This window comes from Pagrus pagrus (assembly GCF_965226575.1).
Source record: "Pagrus pagrus genome assembly, chromosome: 13".
Classification (NCBI taxonomy): domain Eukaryota; kingdom Metazoa; phylum Chordata; class Actinopteri; order Spariformes; family Sparidae; genus Pagrus; species Pagrus pagrus.
The window spans coordinates 10,040,263-10,059,922 of record NC_140197.1 but is presented as its reverse complement, the minus strand read 5'-3'; the positions used below and the strand labels follow the sequence as shown (position 1 = coordinate 10,059,922).

The 19,660-nt window shown below is 41.6% G+C and overlaps 2 protein-coding genes across 2 annotated transcripts; both read right to left on the bottom strand.

The window, feature by feature from the left end:
- Positions 1-30: 30 nt before the first annotated feature.
- On the bottom strand, positions 31-1,827 carry trir (telomerase RNA component interacting RNase). Its single transcript, XM_084372594.1, has 3 exons — positions 992-1,827; positions 559-630; positions 31-479 (listed from the first exon to the last, which is right to left on the bottom strand). Exons 1-3 carry the CDS (start codon positions 1,280-1,282, stop codon positions 372-374), a joined length of 471 nt encoding a protein of 156 aa, XP_084228720.1. The 5' UTR covers positions 1,283-1,827; the 3' UTR covers positions 31-371.
- A 2,502-nt stretch (positions 1,828-4,329) lies between these two features.
- Positions 4,330-18,730, bottom strand: hook2 (hook microtubule-tethering protein 2). Its single transcript, XM_084370700.1, has 22 exons — positions 18,511-18,730; positions 17,644-17,726; positions 16,428-16,500; positions 16,298-16,348; positions 16,064-16,196; positions 15,653-15,720; positions 15,271-15,336; positions 15,029-15,109; positions 12,472-12,638; positions 12,157-12,297; positions 10,300-10,501; positions 10,038-10,148; positions 8,812-8,899; positions 7,950-8,016; positions 7,463-7,600; positions 6,700-6,787; positions 5,958-5,992; positions 5,790-5,872; positions 5,603-5,706; positions 4,967-5,071; positions 4,804-4,875; positions 4,330-4,594 (listed from the first exon to the last, which is right to left on the bottom strand). The coding sequence occupies exons 1-22, from the start codon at positions 18,553-18,555 to the stop codon at positions 4,466-4,468; spliced, it is 2,130 nt and encodes a 709-aa protein (XP_084226826.1). The 5' UTR covers positions 18,556-18,730; the 3' UTR covers positions 4,330-4,465.
- Between the last annotated feature and the right edge of the window lie 930 nt (positions 18,731-19,660).

Here is a 19,660-nt window from a genome sequence, read left to right as displayed (position 1 = left end):
TCTAACAAAACTGAGGCACAACACCACACGTTAAAGGGCAGTGTAAATTTAATTGACACCTTGATTTGGCTATTAAATCCAATTTTAATCAACCCTAACTTAACCCAGACATGACAAATCAAAATATTCAACAATAATGATCATAATGAACGTTTCAAACACCTTTTGACACCAGATCAAAGTCCAACAAATAACAAACAAGACAAAAACAATACAAAAAGGGAAAAGGTCTGTCAATCTAAGCAGTTTGTAAAAGACTTAACGTGAAGGGTAACATGAACTGGCAGTATGAGAAGGTCAGCAATACCCGGAGCTTCTCCCAGATGGTTTTCCCCTCAAAACATTGTCGCTTCATGTCCGCTTTTTGGAACCTATTTGACCAGAGGCCTGGTCTTATCGTCGTCACCACACTGGTGGGCTTTGTACTTTTTGACCTCAGCCATGTACTTTGTCCAAGCATCGCTCTTGCCTGGCTCGACCTGCAGGAGATGAGGCACAAGGTGATGACCAGTGTAAAAGTACACTCCTTCCTGACTCCCCACACCAAACCCCACTTACGTCTGTGTCGTTTTTCTGCTTCTTCGCAACCATGCCGGTCTTTAGGAACACTCCGCCTCTGCGCTTCCCCACCTGGGTTAGGGGATAGAAGACTGAAACCGTTATAGGAGCCCTTGCAGATGGACTGCCAATGAAGGAGACTACACCAGAGCAGAAGGTCTACATTTAGTTTCTTGCCGCACCACCAGGGAAACCATGGTCAGTGAGGAGCATCCCCTAGTCTTCACTGATCTACAAATGTTACACATTACCACAACGTGTTGATAAAATATATATAACACAAGCACTGGCATGTGTGTGAAATGCTAAATGTTGGCCATTACATCAGGATGTTATCACTTAAATTCCAGTTAGAGTAAGACTGTCAATCATGGTGCATTTAATTTGGATGTGTCTAACTACTGCTATCTCATCTTACAACCAAACCCCTTACAAAGCTCGTCACGGGAGGCGGCCTCTTTTCCACTGATGCCTGTCCTTGTTCGGTGGCTCTCGTCTCTCCACCTGTTTCCTGCATCTCCTTTTTCCTCTTCTCCTCCTCCATCTTCTTCTTGAACATCTCCATGAAGCTGCCGTCGTTAGCGAACGCGTTTCCCCCGGGCACCGGGGCTTTGCTTGCCGTGGGCGCGGGGCTGCCGGAGGGGGACGCGGGGCTGGAGTCGCCGCTGCTGCTGCCGCCGCTTGTTTGAGGTTTGCCGTGTGCCCGCTTTGAATCCATGTTCATGAGCAGGCAAAGTCCAGCGGCTCAAAGCGAGTATGTGTCCGTGTAGTGAGGAGTGTTGCTTTCTTGTGAAGTTCGCCTTTAAAGAACAGCGCTGTCAACACGTTGCAAGACGGGCTGGACCCCACCCGCAATTCAATGTAAAAAAAAAGCCCCGGAAATCAACTAAGCGGATGCACCGTCCGGTTCAGAAAAAATGCAAATGTCAAAGAAAAAGTTTAAATAAAAAAAAGGATATAAATACTTCAGTGTCGGCCCTCTCTCGCATACCCTCGACAAAAACAAAAGCAGACGCTGGTTCGGCTGCTAGCGTGGCTAATACTGCGGGCTAATGCCCGGGTTTTTGAGGCTTTTACGGTCGAACAATCTCAACTTAATCCTCCGGTTCACATGTGGGACATATCCCAATACATTAATACAGTAAAGGTGCACAACAAAGTTCAAATACTTGCGGCACAGACTACGAGGTTCGCCGATTTCACCAACGCTTATCGCTAACTTTCGCTGTCCATCACTTGCTGTCGGCCATCTTTAATTTCCACTGGTGACGTCACGTCGCGGCTGTGGCGCCCCCTGCTGTGCCGGAAGTGAAACTGATATTTAAAAAGTAAAACAAAGCTCTTTCTGGCCTCTTTGGACCACTGTTGCTGTGCTGCTCTGCCTGGGTTAAAAGCATGAATGTATTTTTTTATTCTCACAAAATAAATCCGTGTTAAAACTTCCACCTCCACAATAAAATACAAACCTTGAGTCCTTCACTATAATGTGGGACATCATAAATCTGTATTTCTCCAGCTGGTTTCTACCAAACATGACCTGTTGCTGATTCTTGGGAATCAAAATTATTTATCCTTATATTTGTTGTCATTATAAGTTTGAGGTAGAAAAAGGTAAGGCAGGCGTGTACATAGAAGTGCATAATATTCATCACAGTGGATTTCAAGTAATTGAAAGTGAAACTGAACTACAGTCAGCTCCATCTTAGTTTAATTCTAGGAGACATCTCCTTGAGAAAAACTGAAGAACTTAACTGCAATTTGTAAAATTTAACAAGCAATCTGCAGTCTCCAACAGGCCATTTTGAAGGAACATGCTGTTTACATGATTTTGTTTCGTGATTATTTGTTGACCAGCAAGATTTAGACTGTCATCAAGACATGCTTGTAGAAAGTGGTGTGATAGATAAACAATGCTTTCACCGTTTTAATGGAGTGGTCAGGCTGTTGAAGGATGTGAGAAGTCTGACTAATCAGTTTGGCCTTTAGATCATGACAGGATTAAAGTGCACCCACGAGAAGGACCAAGGTGATAAAACCTGGGTCGGTCTTCTCAGTCAGATCCTTCTGTATAAGTTTCCATACATGGTTGAGTCAGTACGGACTGGTGAAGGGTTCTTCAGTTTACGTAAAATGTGTTGGCAAAGACAACACCAGACAACCATCTCTTATCTTAAGATCCCATTTATTTGTAGTGCAAAAGTAGAACAGACAGGACTACAAATATTTAACTTGACTCTGATCCCTGTGTGATGTACACTATGCTATAATCTACGAGACCAGTAGTATGATACAAACACTGTAAAACCTAAATTAACCCCTTCACACCATGCAAATGTGTAGCAAAGATATTGACTTAACACCATAAATAAACTCAAATAATGGAACTCAAACAATAGAAAAATGTGCACACAACAGCAGGATCCTGGTCTGTGTAGACAATAGCACAAACATTCACAGAGACAAAGTACAGGTCACAAAACAGCAGCTCTGACATGGGATGGACAAAAATGACAAGATCTGTTCAAAAGGAAAACTAACCAGTAGTGAACAAAGACGGACGTAGTGTTGATAAATGTGTTGTATTACCGGCTCAACCTTTCTACCCGCCTCCGACTTCCTGTTAACAGGCAAAATTCCAGCGAAACGATAAATCCTTCCAGTTAAGTTGAACTGTAAATGTGGTCAAGCAGCAGCAAACAGCCATTAGCTGAGTCATTATTTTTAGTGTTCTTATCATTATGGACTCATTGTGTATTGGTTTTCCAGTCTTAATAAAATAGGAGGCCTTCAGTTGTCTATATTCACATCGGTTTGGAGTCTAAAGTGGTTGAGTGCAATTAGGTCCTACCCACAACCAACACCCTGTTTAATCTTTGGGAAGAAGAAGAAAAATAATCGTAAAGTGATAATCAAATTCATAGACAACAAATGAGAACATGTTAAAAAAATTATATGCAGAAGTCACATGATCATGAGCATGATGCAGTGAGTCTTTAAGTAAAATCTATTTGTGTCAAATGAGACAGAGAAGAGAGGTTGACACTGAATATGTCAAACTTCAGTGTCATGCAGAGGAAGTATTTTAAGTATTCTGTGAGGCACCGAGCAAACCCACCCTTCTAGGAAAGTGCTTTGGTGTGTCTTAGAGCAAATTTGTAATTTTAGAGAAAATGATTCCAGTGACAGAGTACATAGGGGAAAACCCATTCAAGCTGTTAGCACAACTTCATGGTCTTTACATGTTTTTGAATAAAAATTAGAGACTCAAACTCACCTCAAAACACATGGTTCAAAAAATTGCAACATTCAAAACAAATGAACAAAACCAAGGAGATGTGCTAACGGCTCAGTGCGAAAGTCTGTTTCCTGTGTAGCTTTAGGGCTTCTTTAGCACCTCAATAGCAGTTGTAAAACCCCCTCACAACGCCTCTAACTGTAACCTTGACAAAACTACTTCACATTTCATCCTACTGTATAAGATAAAAGATAAAAAAAAAAAAGCTATAAAAGCTATAAGCTATAAAACAGACCTTTAACAAACAGGATAGAGTCCAAGAGGCTACAGAGGAAATAAAAGTCACCTTAAAAGGTGAGACAGCATCTCTTTAGGCCCTACAACTCCTTCTACTCCCATCATTTCTGTTTTTATGGGTTGACTCTGAATCAACAGCAGAGTTCAACACAGTCAAATCTCTCCTCTGGGGCTCCACAGGGAAAAGAAACATTCTCGTACCATTAAGAGCCAGCAGGGGGCAGTAGCAGCATGAGGAATACTCTGAGGTGCAGCGATCCAGTAAAGAAGGCATAAAGGCAAAAAAGGTGCAGGGAGTTCGGATGAAGAAGTCTACTGTAGATCGCCTCATCTTCTCTGTGCTTCCTTTCATGTTTGTTCCACTGGCTGGATGTTTTATCTCGGATGGTGTCGTGTCAGGCCTCTCTTGGCGTTGGTGGACTGCCTCTGCTGGGCCAGGAAGGACATGGCCTGGTTGGAGGGACCTACTCGCTCGCCAGAAACCTTCTGATGCAACGCCATCCCCTGAGATAGAGACAGACAGACAAAGGAGGAGTGAAGAATCAGGTGTGGGTGTAAAAGAGTATGTACAGAATAAGAACTTTTGTCTTGTCGAGTAAAAATCCTTGTTTGGCCTCAAAAGAACTCAGTTTAACTAGAGAGAGTCAGTTCACCGACATGAAATTCTCATGAAAACATTGAAGTGCCTTCTACACAGATCTACACTCACTCACCATGTTGTACCATGCAGAAATGATGAGTTTCTCCTCCTGGTCATGTCTGGCTCTGCTCTTCTCGTAGTCATACTGCGCAGCAGGAACAGATCATCACGCATTAGTGAGAATTCAAAGAGCCACAATGACCTGAATTTGTATAATTAAGTCACAACGTTGATACCTCCAGGTGCTGGATTTTTCTCTCCTTTTCTGTCAGCTGGTTCTTCAGTGCCTGAATTTCAGGACTCGCAGTCACTGGCTGTTTGGGATCGAGGGTTTTGATCACCTGCACACAAAAAGGACATTTCTTACTTTGCTGATTTATCAATGCACTCCTTTAAACAGTGTTGGACTCACGATGGACAGTCTAAAAAATATTTTCTTCATTATTCCACACATTTTTCTTCCTGGTCAAAACCAGATACCTACATTACCCATAATGCAACACGGCCACCGACAGTTCTGTCAGAGATGTAGGTGTGTTATGCTAGTAGCAGCTAATGTATCTTCAAGCTCTTAAATGGGTGGCGGGCTACAGATGTTTGATGAGTTTACTTTTTTCAAACTCCACACCTCCAGATTTTTCATTTTCAAACATAAAGTCTTCAGACCCAAATGACATCACTTGAGGTAAATGATCAGTCTTCAAACAGCTCTTATACAATTTCTTTCACATATCCAGTAGTACTCCCAACACCAGTAAGCAGAATGATGTGTAAAATTGGTGGAATTCCCCTTTAACCAGCGAAAATAACCTTCACACTTTTATTTTAGAGCTGTATGATGAGGACAACACGTTCAGTTCGGTTGGACTGACCGTTCTTGCCTTCTCCACATAGCGTTTGTATCGCTCCTCCATCTGCTTCATGTCCTCATCCTTCTTACGCAGGATCTCCTGGAGTTCATCGATCTTCTTCGCCACTGAGAGGGAGAAAAACAAAACATGTGTTGAGAAAAGAAGAAGGAGTGGTGGCTGCTCAAAGAGGCAGCAAAAACTGACTTACTGTTGCCGTCCACTTTGGGCTCGAGGTCATCGATGACTTCTCTTTTCTTTTGGAGGTCTGAGTGAGCTTCATGGAGCTTCTCCCTGCAACATACCGACAGCGCGCGAGTTCACTTTTGTTTTGATCTCACATGGTTAAATCAAATGTAAGAAGCACTAGAATACTTACAAATGCTCCTCGAGCTTTTTCTTCAGTAAGGAGGACTTTAAAGAAGAAAAAAAGAATTACACTCAAAACTAACACACAAGGCTTTCTAAATGGCACATACACTAACACACACACACACACACGCACACACACACACATATAAGCTGTGAAGTCAAGCAGTCAAAGAGTTAAATCATGGGCCAGCTGGGCAGAGGGTGGGCCGTACTTACGATGGCCTGATTTTGGCAGGGTTGATCGATGGGGGCAGGCAGAGAGAGACAGACAGAGAGGGGCAGGCGTTAACAGTGAATCACCACAAACATGGGTTAAATTCCCACACAGCATGTATCAAAGTAGAACAAACACTGCAGTCCTTGACAGTCAAGTGGTTCAACATAGTCACTGTGCCATGCAAACACATGGGGACATTATTGAGTTTTCATATCTACAGAAAACTTCAGAAAACGATAAACTGAACATGAAAAATACAGGCTGATCTCTTGATTTCACCTTGCTGATCAGTTTAAAGCAACAAAACGTAACATGGTGTTGGACCTGAGCTACCAACCCAAAGCGTCAGTATTTGACAAACTGGGGACGAGACTCGACAATCAACCAACTATCTCCAGGAAAGAAACATTTTGTTGCTTTAATTCACACAATCTGTCAACGCCAATTGTAGAAAACTGGTTTGTGATGCGAGGAGTTATAACAATAGTGACAGAAGTGGGCAGAGGAGAAGGAAGAAGTTCTCTCCACTCACATCCTCCGTCTTGCTGTCTTGTTCCTGGAGCGCTTTCTGCAGCTCCTCCACCTGAGAACGCAGCTCTGAGATCTGCTGCTGGTTCAACCTTGGATAGAGACAAGGACGGGGGACAAAAGGAAAGGTTAGGAACACAATGAGCAAGAAAAAGACACAAGAAACGGAGAGAAAATGAAAAGGTTTACGGAACACTGTGGGAGAGAGTAACAAAGAGAAGGGAGGCAGATGGTGAAGATGAAACACAAGGTTATTAAGTTGATACTGTGGGTGGAAGATGTTGGATCTGTGTACATCTGCTGCAGGGAGTGTTCATCCATTCGACCAAGTGTGCTGCCTGCCTGCCTGCCTGCCTGGCCATTCACTGCTTCGCTCCCACTGAGCATGCTCACTCCACTCCCCTCCTGTTACTGTTGCTGAGGATGCTTCCCACACCCTGGGCCTGGTGTTGCATGGACACACACACAAACACACACACAGTCCACCCACATGTCCACATGCCCACAGGCATGTAAACACACACATACACACACACAGTCAAGGGACAATCTGGCTTTCTGCTGTCTGTCCTCCAGTCCAGCCCACACAGCTCAGTTGAGCACACAGTCCAGAGGGTGCGTTGACATTTAGGCAGATATCACTCCCACCATCAGCCAAACAAGCAGCTTAATGGCCGGGAACACACAATATGGTGGCCTAGAAGGGGACTGATTACTTGAAACTTAACATACAGTCCAGCTTCTTGTTCACACACATATCACTCTACCTGTTCTGAGTTTCCAGGACGTTCTTGCTGCGCTGAGCATCCTCCAGCTCTGCCTGCACCTCCACTACTTTCTGCCTGTAGGTCTCCTCCTGGACACACAACATCTTGTTTTCACTCTGTAGACGCACCACCGTCTCCCTGTGGAAGGAGACAAACAATGAGAAGAGTGGAGGGAAACAGGGGCACGAGAGGAGGACAGATGAAGCGGTTCAGAGAGCAACAGAGTCATAAAAGGTCTGCCTAGTCGACCCTGACAACGCCCCGGCCAAATGTGCAGCACTGGCATGTGTTGCTATTTCAGGATCCGATTCTGCCTCTTACTATAGAAGACTAATATAGAGCACAAGTGGGCTTCTGATAGTGACACCAATGCATGTGTGTTACAAGTTTAGGAGGAAAATCTCTTCGGTTACGCTTATATTTGGTTACATGTTAACCACCACATCCCAGCTTATACAAACAGATACAACATAATACATAGACATACTTGAGCTCAGTAGGCATGATCTCTGCAGCCAGGTTCCCCACTGTGGCACCATTGTCACACAAGCCTCCTGCAGAGAGAGAGAGAGGAGATTAAGTGTCAGCTGGTAACATTATTATATAGCCCAATTTGCTAATTTTTGTTTTAATCTGGGGGGAAAAAAGAATCACACTGACAGAACATATTTATATGTATATACACCGATCAGCCTTAACATTAAAACCACCTGCTCAATATAAAGCAGGTGGTTTTAATGTTAAGGCTGATCGGTGTATATATTTCCCAAAGACACATCAAGGCAGAGACACAAGGCCTCTGGGGGTGTCCTGTGGTGTCTCGCATTGGGACATTGGCACTGGATCCTTCGAGTACTGTGGGTTGGGAGCTGGGGCCTGGGGGAATTTCGGGATCATGTCAACACCTTGGGCTCTTTGTCACGTTCCTTGGGTCATTCCTGACCAGTTTTTACGGTGTGACAGGGCTCACTGTCCTACTGTGGGGGCAGTGCCATTGAGGAGTGGCGTTGTCAGGTGGTTAACGTGGTCTACATCTGTGTTTTGGTGGGTAGTGCATGTCAAGTGCTATCCACACAAATGCCAGGACCCAAGGTTTCCAGGGAAAACATTGCATTGTAACAAGATGATCAATGCTATTCACTTCACCAGTCAGTGGTTTTAATGTTGCGGTTGATCAGTATATCTGTGTGAGGTTAATTAATGGTCAGACATTGGTGGTCCATTAACATTCTCCTATGCAGCAGTAAACCTTAAACGCTGCATAACAGAAAGTGGAATCTTGCTTTTGATTATTTTACATTCTTGCCATTTAGTTATGTGTTTGTAATTTGAGAACAATTACAACTCACCAGCTCCACTGAGACACCTCTGTTGGACTTGTGCACACCTCAGCTCGTCGTTTGTCTCGCGAAGCGTGTCTCTTTCAGAGATCAGACGCTACAGAACAAAGCAAAACGCAACACAGGCTTTAGCTTCAGTTCAGAATGCTTAATGTGTGGAAAGAAACGTTTCATGTGTTTTATCTTCACTGACTGTCAAGTAAAGGCTAAAATGCCAAGAGATTATTTAGAACACAGTAATGCTTAATTAGTTTTCGTTAGACAAGCTCTGCAAATGGAAATGGACTTGACTCTCAAACCACACTAGGGAAGCAATGATTATAGAGTTATAGTCTGAGGTAAAATCCTGGTTACACAATTATAACACATTAATCAAATTAATGTCACTACATTATGTATGTAAAATGTAAAATCCCATTAGAAGTTTTGATTGTACTTCATCCACACAACATTTCTTTGTTGGCTTTTTTAAACAGCTGCTGCTTAAAACAAAAAAAAGAAATAAAACAGTAACCAAATAATACAGTACAATAATTTGTAACATTACCATCTGTTATGCAGGTGCTATGCCCTTGAGGGAATTACATGCCATTTTGGTGAGTGTTAAGTAATGATGCAATGCTCCTTTTTCGTCTTTGTTGTCATTGCTTTACATTGCACTCAAAGCCCAACTCAAAATTCACTGCTACTTATTTTCAAAGAAATGTACGTTGGTACATTATTTTTCTGAGAACAGACACAGCTGAGCCTCAACTGTGACACTTTAAACCACAATGCTGCATCCCTAAACCCGACCCTACACGTTTCCTATATATTGACCCACACACGACCTAGAAGTAGCACAAACTAAATGTACGCTTTATGTCAGTATGGTATGCAATTCTTAATTACTCCCACAAGTAACGGAGGACATTAATCACTCCTGTCAAATTGCAGGAGGTGCTAGAATTGACACAGGATGTGGGAGTCCACTGAAGAATAGTACTATATTTGCTTGGCAACAATTCTTCCTGCAGGGAGGTAATAATCACAACAAATGTTGATCAATACAGGACGGCCTTCACTGAAATGAAAACGACATAACTGCATCTTGTATAGTAATATTAAATGGCTTCAGTGTGCGACTATGATATGTGACAGGGCCACTATAAGTGGATGCTCTGCACTGATAAAAGAGCTCATTCTTTGCCCTCCACAATCAAACTTTTATTTCCCAACTATGTTCACCAACTCACTTCTTTCTCCTTCAGCAGTGCGTCATACTTGTCGTGAAGGTTCTTGTACTCAAACTGCCATTTCTCAGCTTTCATGGCCTCTGCCGAGTGCTTGGTGTGTAGCTCATGAGCCTGCAAGTCAGAGAGCATAGCAACAGAGCTCTCAATAAAAACGGCAAGCTTTTCCAAACACGTGCATGAGCCAGACTGTGTTTAGCATCACTTGGACGTCAACACAGGAACAAGTAACACCCTCCCTCTCTCCTTCCAACCCACAGCTTGCCTGTCTCTTGTAGGTGTCCAGCTGACTGCGGACAGCGTTGGCCCTACGGAGCTCCTCTTCCAGCTCGCAGGTGCGCTGCATGTACACCGTGTTGCGCTCCTCCAGGAGGCGCACCTGTCTGCGCAGGTCTCCCAGATCCTCCAGCTTCCTCTTGTACGTCTCCACCAGAGCTTCAAGCTGGTTCACCCGGTCAGACGAGTGCCTGAGGGGGAGGAGAGCACAGTGTGGGAGGCGTTGAGTACCAGAACAGGAATATGACTTTTACACAATACATCCGTGTGGATGTGTACTTAACTACTGAAAACCAACAACTCTGACGCAAGCCAGTGTCAATGCATGAAATTCACAGATGTCGGAGAGAGGAGCTGAATGGACGTCTGTGTGTGGGCAGTGTGGGAGTTGTTTCTGTGAGTGTAAATTGATAATAGATGAACTCCAGCTTAAAGGAAAATGCTGGTGATATTTGACATTTTTGAGATTGTCAGTAAATCGCTTGAAAATATCAAAACCAACAATGTGTTTGCTTTCTCTCAATACTTTTCAACTTTCCTGTCTGTGTCTCTCAGCTCCACGACCATTCACTTCTACTGAAGATGCCATTCTTTAAAAATGGGTTCATTGATATGTAGTTTTACATCTGAGACTGGTTCTGTAGTTTTAGCAAACTTTACTCATACAGGAGGTAATAGTGTATTTGTTGGGGACTGTTTTTAATTAGGGCCGAACAACACGCAAAAAAAGTAATATTGTGATGATTTTGACAGATATTGCGATGAATCTTAATTACAGTGAGAATAGTATGCGTTTCTCATTTTCACTGAAATAATTATAAAAATGAAACTTATGCAATTTGTTGTTGTGACACATTTTTACCTTGAGCAGAACACTGTTACATTTGGGATTTGAATATTGCACTTGGACATATTGTGATTTTAATTTTATATATATATATGTGTGTGATTAACTCAAAATAAACTGGTTATAAAGGAACATCTCGCCCAGTGCAACAGCGGGACTTACTAATGTGTTTTTAATAATTTTTGAACAATGGAGCTCTATGGGACAGAGGAATCCTATACAATTTTCAATCAAAATTATGCTTTACTGACCTTCTCAATAAATAACTTGCTGATTTAAGTTATACAATAGGCATTTAGTTGTTGGAACATTTCCAGAAGACAAACTATTGGCGCAACATTAATTCCACACATTCTACTCTGAATATATCTGTATCTAAGGAAGCCCTTAATGTCCTGAGTCCTCCCTGGTGTGACACTGCACAAACTATAATGCTCTGTTGGAACGCTTCAAAAGCAGAGAGCACAAAACCCTCAGTGTCATGTGATTTAACGCAAACCAAGCGTGACGGTTCTGCAGTTTGGCTGAGTACAAACATTAGCCCCTTTCACAAAAATGTTCCTGCATGGGGTCATGTGTGAATTAGAGCAGGGATTGAAATCTGTAGCGCCACTCTCCCATCTCCAGACTTTCTAACATTTCAGGGACAATTTTGGTACGGCTGTATTGTGAGTGTGGCAACATTTCAGGGACAAGCACGTAAAAGGTTACATCCGTTTGACGAAAGATACTTTCACATGGAGCACCTGTGATGACGAATTTGAATCTGCCCAACACTCTTTTAATGTTCCTTGTAATTAAATTATTTATTGAATGCACATTTCTGATTCAAGAACTTGTCTCACAAACTTGTTGTATATTAAATACACCGGCACTGGACAAAAACACTTCTTCGCCCACTTTGTTCCTGAGAATTATAAAAAACGTCCTCCGACGCCTTGTGAGGAGGCCTGCACTGTTTTGGCTTTGCACTAAGTTCAATGCTATCGGTGGTCTCACCTGAGAATGTCCATCTCGTCTTTGAGGGCCTGGGCTTCCTGCGCCAGGCTGGTCAGCTCCTCATTACGTAGCTGCAGCTCGGTCACCTCACGCTCCAGTATCTCTCCCCGCACACGCATGTCATCTCTGCTGTTGTCCAGTCTGAGATATACATGATAGCAGAGCAGTGGTTTGTGTAGCTGAATGGACTCATTGTGAGACATTAAATGGAGCAAAATCAACCTTGATCTGTAAGTCTACATGATGTTAACATAACTAATGAATGTTATTTAAAAGATGAGATTAATGTCTTTCCTCAACAACTCTGACTCCTACCTGTAGTTCTCCTCCTGTAGCTGCTCCATCTGACTCTGAAGCAGCAGCAGCTTCTTGCCGGTGATGGCAGTGGTGGAGGCGTCCTGAGAGTCGAAGCGACTCAGCTTCTCCTTCAGGAAGCGAGTCTCTGCCTGTAAGGACGACTTCTCCTCCAGAGCCACCGACAGCTGTGAGGAAAGAGAGAGGAACAGATGACAAACACCGTAAAAAGAGGGGAAAAGACTGGGAGTCGGTAAGAGACTGCTGAGAGAGAAGTGGTGAAGATGCACAAAGTGAAAAGGGAACGAAGGAGAGATAGAAGAGGCGTCAGAAAAGTCCTGATTCAAAGTAAGATACATCGAGATCGCTGACATGAACAATTTACATCCTTTTGTAAATAAACATGAGAAAGCCACAGTACTGGTACACGACAGAAGTAAAACACAGATGCACAGCGACAAACTCACCACTTTTCATGCTTACAGGACCTCTAAACACATGCTTTGCTCTCATTTCACATGCTCAGTTGTCAAAAGCTAGTTAGTCAGCTGATGTGTAATGGTCTCAGGCAGATGGGACTCTCAATAGTGAAGTTGTTAGGATTGCCCTCAGGGTCAAAACCAGATCTTCATGATATAAGTAGAAGACTGTGCACAGCTCATTGAGGACCTTTAACACTATTGGTTATAGGGTCATAGTATAGAAACGTATTTAACAGGGCAGAGTTATGATAAATAGCTCACAAGTTGTTTGTATTTGAGTCAAGTTACAGTTAGACAAGCTGGACGCATTCCAATATTAAAAAAGTGGGGTGTATACTTACCTGTATATATACCTGCTGGACATCTTTGCGGTTTGAATACAGCAAAACCCTACACTGAACTTTAAGGACAGATTGCATGCTTTAGCACAGGACCAGTAACAGTAAATAGCTTTCAAAACAACACAAATGACTAATCCCTAGTGCGTGGGCTAAGTAAGTAAACAAACAGGTGGGCAGAGAGCAGTACAAATTATTGTTGGCTACTGCTCCATCCCAAGGCAATGTGTCAGTTTTATCTTGATGTTATGCAACTATTGACAAGAAAAAAGACTAAATTAGTCCCCTCTCAGTCAGTGGTGCAAAAACAAGCCATGAGAACACAAACAAAGTCTCAGGCGGGCTAATCAATAAGGGCCAGAGCACAAAAAGGAGCAGGCACACACATTCAACAACATGCTGCAACCAAAGTACAGCTAAACTGGGCATCCACGTATCGGAGAATCAGGTTCATAACAGTTGGAACGGTTTTATGTTACTCCAAAACCACAAAATAGTTTGCCCTTGAAGACATTTCCAACAGCTGTAAGACAAATGGAAGAAAAAACAAACCCAAGCCCCAGTATGCCATCTTAAACTTAGAATCCTGAAGATTTTCATGTTATCAGATAACATATTATTATTTATGTAGAGCAGTTTATCAAAAATAGCCATTCAGTGTATTTATTTTCACTAACTACCTCTATACAGTAGTTTTCATTTTTAGTGGCAAGGTCTGCCATCCCCACACTGGGTTTAAATGATCAAGGGTTTCGTAGGAAACAATGCAGCATATATCCCTGCTTTACTGTTTGCAGGTGTATCTGAATAATAGCAGCCTGACTGTTCACTCTACATACACTGTATCAGAGAGTATTTAGTTAGTTCTCAACACAACCCAATGATACCCATTTCACCCTGCACAAAAAATACACTAACACCCATAAACATCTGGCTTTTGTCTCTTATGGGAAATGGTACAATTGACATTCATTCCCAAGACGGCTATGATACAGACAAAACACCTGGGTGGACGCAAAGTTAAGATGGTTAGCACGTAAATATTTTTCAATCCTTCTCCGTTCGACCAGCGCTCAGACTTTGATCAGTCGGCAGTGTTTGAAAGAGAGGTTGAAGTAAAAGACATCAAAAAAGTAACCATGACTACATTTTCACTGTCCTCCATGTCAGTACCAGATCCCTGCGAGCTGCCCGATCAGTACTGGACATGTTTAACTCTCAAGAGAGGGGAAATATGCGAGATGTCTCACTTCTCAGCTACTTCAATCATCAGCTCTGTAGAAAAGATGTGTCGAATTCGTAATGTTAATGATTAAGACTTTTGTAAAACAAGTTTTAATGTCCTCTGGGTGTAGTGTGATGAGGTATATGATCTGCCGCCTTCTATTTTTCCCTGTTCTCTGGTGTCAAACATGTCACACCAGAAAAAAAAACGAGAAAGGCAAACTCGCCCATTTGCAGTTGAAAAGGAGTCATTCACCTGCTTTTACCCCGTTTACCTGCTTTTAAACATCCTGCATATACATGCTAATTTTGATGTCAAACGGTTTGGCTGTACTGTGATAGATAGTCCAGTATTTTTGTGAAAGGAGCGTTTGACGTCCCTTGAATTTTGGCTCCTGTATTAAATGTATTTGATGTTACACCAGTAACCAAAAGTGTCATCAAACCAACCGGGACCAAATCTGAAGGATTCTAACTTTAAGGCCTCGGGAAATGTTTGCAAAGTAAGACGTAGACCTCATTTGGTGTACTAACCTGATGTTCCAGGTCTCGACAGCGCTGGCTCAGGTCCTCCTTCTCGCCTGCTTCTTCACTTAGAAAATAATACTTCCTGGACTGCAAACACAGAAGAGACAGATGAGATGTCACATTAGTCCTAGTAGGAGGGAGTTAACATGAATGAAAGCGTGAAAACACAAAAGGAGGATGTAACAGATCTGTTGAGTAAGGAACAAGAACAATATACAGAGGGAGAATGAAAGTGCTGTGGGATTCACCTGGTAATCAAAGTCCCCGTAGGTCTCTGGGCTTCCCGGTTCAGATGAAGGCTCCTTTGATAAGAGCTAAAACAAAGCAGTCATGAGAAAGTCAGCGAAAAGCTTACATTATGGGAACAATTCAAGAATCTGTTCCCAAAAGCAAGTTTATAGGAGTTTCTAAATGTCTCTATATGGTATGTTATTTATTAGGTTTTTTCCAGTCCTATGGGTGCCAATGACACACAAAACATATTCTTGAAATATCTCAGAGTAAGGTTTCTGGGACTCCGATCAGTCTTATGCTTATCCGGATTTCTTTGATTGTGAATTAACCATGACTAAGAGCTGGGATTAATGCAAAGTAGCGAGAACCAGGGGGATAAGCAAGCGGCTCACTCACCTCCTGAATGGCTGTCATCACGACGTGCTGGACAGATTCCTCAAGTGTCATTATCTGCTGGATTTGCTCTGTGTTTAGGAGACGACAACACAGAGCAGTGAAGGTGCAGCCAAAAACAGATTAACACAAATACTCTCTAAAAACCAAACCAGCAATGCATCTACCAGTATTTTCAGAGAGCCTGTGATCATAAAGCTAATGTTTAAATACATTTTCTTTTTTCAATTTTTCTTTCTTTTGTCTTTAGTGTGGAGAAAAACAACATGTGGTAGGTTTATCAATTTGGGATGATCAAAGCAAGAACCATGTGATCAGACTTTGAGTTAATCCTGTGTGTTATTTTTATGGATGGCTGCATCTACTTGGTTTTCTCTCTTTTTTTTTTTTTCCATTTTACAGCACACAGTGTACCTTGTTTCTTCTCACAACTGACAGCACAACCCAACACGAGCTGGACCAGCTTCCCCAGCTCAGTGACATCTCCCATCTCTCCTATAAGGTTCACATCTGGCAAGTGCTCATCTGTCACCTGGTGACCGAGTACCTGTTCATTAAGAATAAGGTGAGATCGGGATTGAGCTTTGAGCAAATTTAAAAGTGGACTAGACGTGGCAAAGTTAGTAGAAATAATAGAAATCTTCTTACATCGTGATAGTATTCCAGCATGCTCTTGAGAATCTTTTTCAAGTTGCTGACCTGAAAGAACAAAACTAATCAGAGGAAAGAAGTGGACACCGTAGGGTATACTGTCATATCCTGCTGTTTCACAAATTACCTTGAGGCGCCAGTTGGCCCCGCTCTCCTCCTTGATCCTGCCTAGCCATGTCTCATTAAACCAAGAGGGGTCTCTGTTAATGAGAGCACAAGAAAACTCTGGTGACGACAAGGACGACACATCTCTGGACATCAAGATTCACATAGGCCCCGGGGCAATGAAGCCCCGTGCTTCTGTTCTGCTAAAGCACAATGACATCCGAGTACAACAGTTCATTAAAGTCACATGTCACATTTGGGAACAATGCTCTTGTTATGAAATAACTCAAGTAGAAGTTGAGCATCAGGTTCAAGGTTAAAGAAACCTTAAAAGGAAAAAGGAACAACTATGTTGTCTTCTTACCTGTCAGAGCTCCAGGGTGTAACTATTTTGGTAGCACTTGAGCAAAAAACATCCACCAAGTGCAACAAACATTGTCATTGGTCACACTGGTGTAAAACTTGAAAAATGTAGCCTAAAAAAATATTTTTAACAAACACCAACACCAAGTGGGTGTGTAGTAGTTGCCTTTGAATAATTATTAGCCCTTGAACATATTTTCTGTAGATTTATGTTACGTACATCTTACACATTTGTTGTGCATGTTGTGTGTGTGAGCCTGTGCCCTGCTCCTACATTCCTTGCATATGCACAAGAACGATTTTCAGACATTATAAACCTTAAAACATAGTTCTCTTCATTTTGAATTCGACTATTGTTTATTGTTTGGTTAAAAGGTGCACTATGTAGTTTGGAAGAAATTTTAATCAGAGGAGACATTTTTATGCCTAAACAAACTCTCTTCCTTTTCATGACTGAATAAACAAACCTGACCTTAAAAAGGACAACACAATTTCATACTCTTTTTTTAGACCCAGACCCTGCCACTTTTCTAGATTCAAACTATTTTTTCAGACCGTATCTTCCCGAGAGCAGCTTGTTTATTCAGTTATGGGAAAGATAAATATGTCTGTGTTTCTATCATTACCTTTGAACACAATCGTCCCCCAGAAACCACAACTGTCTTTCAATAAAGCTGACCATATTCTTTAAATGGTTTCAGTTTTGCATAGATAATAGCCATGTCCAATTCAAAGGGCAATTGACTGCAAATCACACAGATAAGCAAATCTCAGTGCGTAGGTTCTGAATGAATTTCAACCAGGCTTTTCATGAGTTCATGTTGTGCATTCACATAATCAAAACAACAAACACTTGTGCATGTGGCTGCCCTTACATTCTGTGCAGTACATGTGCAATGGCCACTCCGCTTGTTAGGTCGTGCTTGCTGTTGCATGATGGCACCTGAAATGTCTGCAACTGAGAATGAAGACATTAAAAATAAGTCATTAAATCAATAACCTTTAAAAACATGTAGATATTTGATGCACAGATGTAATTTATTTAACTGAACCAGACTGTAATATGTTGATGAATGTGTTACTCATGGGTGTTAATCTGTTAATGTGTGTAAAAGCCCAAAATAATAAACAGCTTTAATGTTGCTAATTATAGAACAGGTACGTAAAAAAATGTCAAATTTTGGAAAACAAATTCAGTCTTTGTAAACACTACTTAAATGACAGATACTAGGCAGTTATGAGGGATTACAGTCCTACCTCGCATGCTATTATTAGCTTGTTGGTTTCTTACTTTAGTCCTACACTTGCCTCTGTGTGGAAAAGTGCCAAACAGGTGGATTTTCCCTGGGTTTGATAAGTCATTAGTTTGGATAGCCTAACATTACATCATAAATCAGCTTACACTAAGCTTTTTGGGTTTGTTTTTCTGGCAGTCAGCTTTCGCTGACACCGCAGTCAGTCTGCTTCAGATAACAAGGTAAGACAGACCTCCGAGAGAGCAAACTTCCACTGTGTTTACCAAGCTAGTTAGCTTGGCTAGCTAGCGATACTTGGCTTCAAAACACATAACTTTCATACCTGCTCACACGTTAATGTACTCATTCAACAAAGTAGCTATTCAGCGTTTATGTAAGGCCGTCACTTACAAAAGTAACGTTGTTTTTCTGACTTTGCTAACACCTGCTGTCACCTGTTAGCCTCCGGTTAGCCTTGCTAGGAAACCTCGCTAATACCAAACTTACCCAGGTTAACAGTGAGTCACACAGCTTTGCTTTATCCAGACTCATTGTGCAGCGTCCAGTGAACCCGACAGCAGCGTGCAGAGAGGAGATTGATTTTGCGCTCCAGACTTTTTTTCTCCCGAAGTTTTTTACTCACTCCTGACACTTTCCACGTCAGTCATTGTCCAGCCATGGCCGCCCTCCTGCTGCTCCTTCCCCCTTTGCGTTTCAGCTCCTGTTATCCAAGCGAGCTTCCGTATTAAGAGCGTTCCCATGGAAACGGATTAAGCTGCGGGTCAACCCGTCTGTCATGGTGAATAATAATAACACAGTAATGATAGTCATAATAATAGCCTGCTGTCTTTTTAAGCTCCCACAATCATGTTTGCCTAAACGCTGGCGACTTAAGCCTTAAAAAGAATTTCATACATTTTATTTAATTCATTTGGCGGACAGAAAAAACATGATTGAGATGACAATAGTAGGGCAGCAATAACAATTATTGACAAACATAAAATTACTAACACAAATAATCCCGAAAACAGAATTAAAGAGAAATACGACAGTAAAATCAGAAAATAGGCTAATATTTTTTAGAACAATAATAATAACAATAATACACAATTTCCTCCTAAATGATACCTTAAAACAAACCAAGATTATCTAAAATCATTAAAATATTGGAGACCAATCCAAACCAATATATCTTATTTAGACTAATGCATCGAAAATACCCCCAAAACATCAACAGTGAGCAGACAGGGCATCAATTTCTAACACTAAGTGGAAATACAAGTAGAAAGTCAAAGTGTTTATTTTAAGTAGGCTAAATAGTAATTTCCTGGTTAACAAACAATTAAATGTTTTATAAACCATTTAATACACAATTGTAAAGATGCATGAACATCATTTGCAACATGACTATCTAAATAACATTTATAGATGACCTACACAGTATTTATTAACCATAACTAATATAAATATCAGCTGCATCTTTAGGATAAACTGCTGGATAAATGGTTTATAAAGTAATCATACATAACTGTTACATAGTTACATAACTGTAACTATACATTTACCATTAATTAATTATGTTATTATAAAATGTTACCAATTCTCGCTTTGCCTTCTGCCATTTTTCAGCATAATACAAGGTTAAAGATAAAAAAAT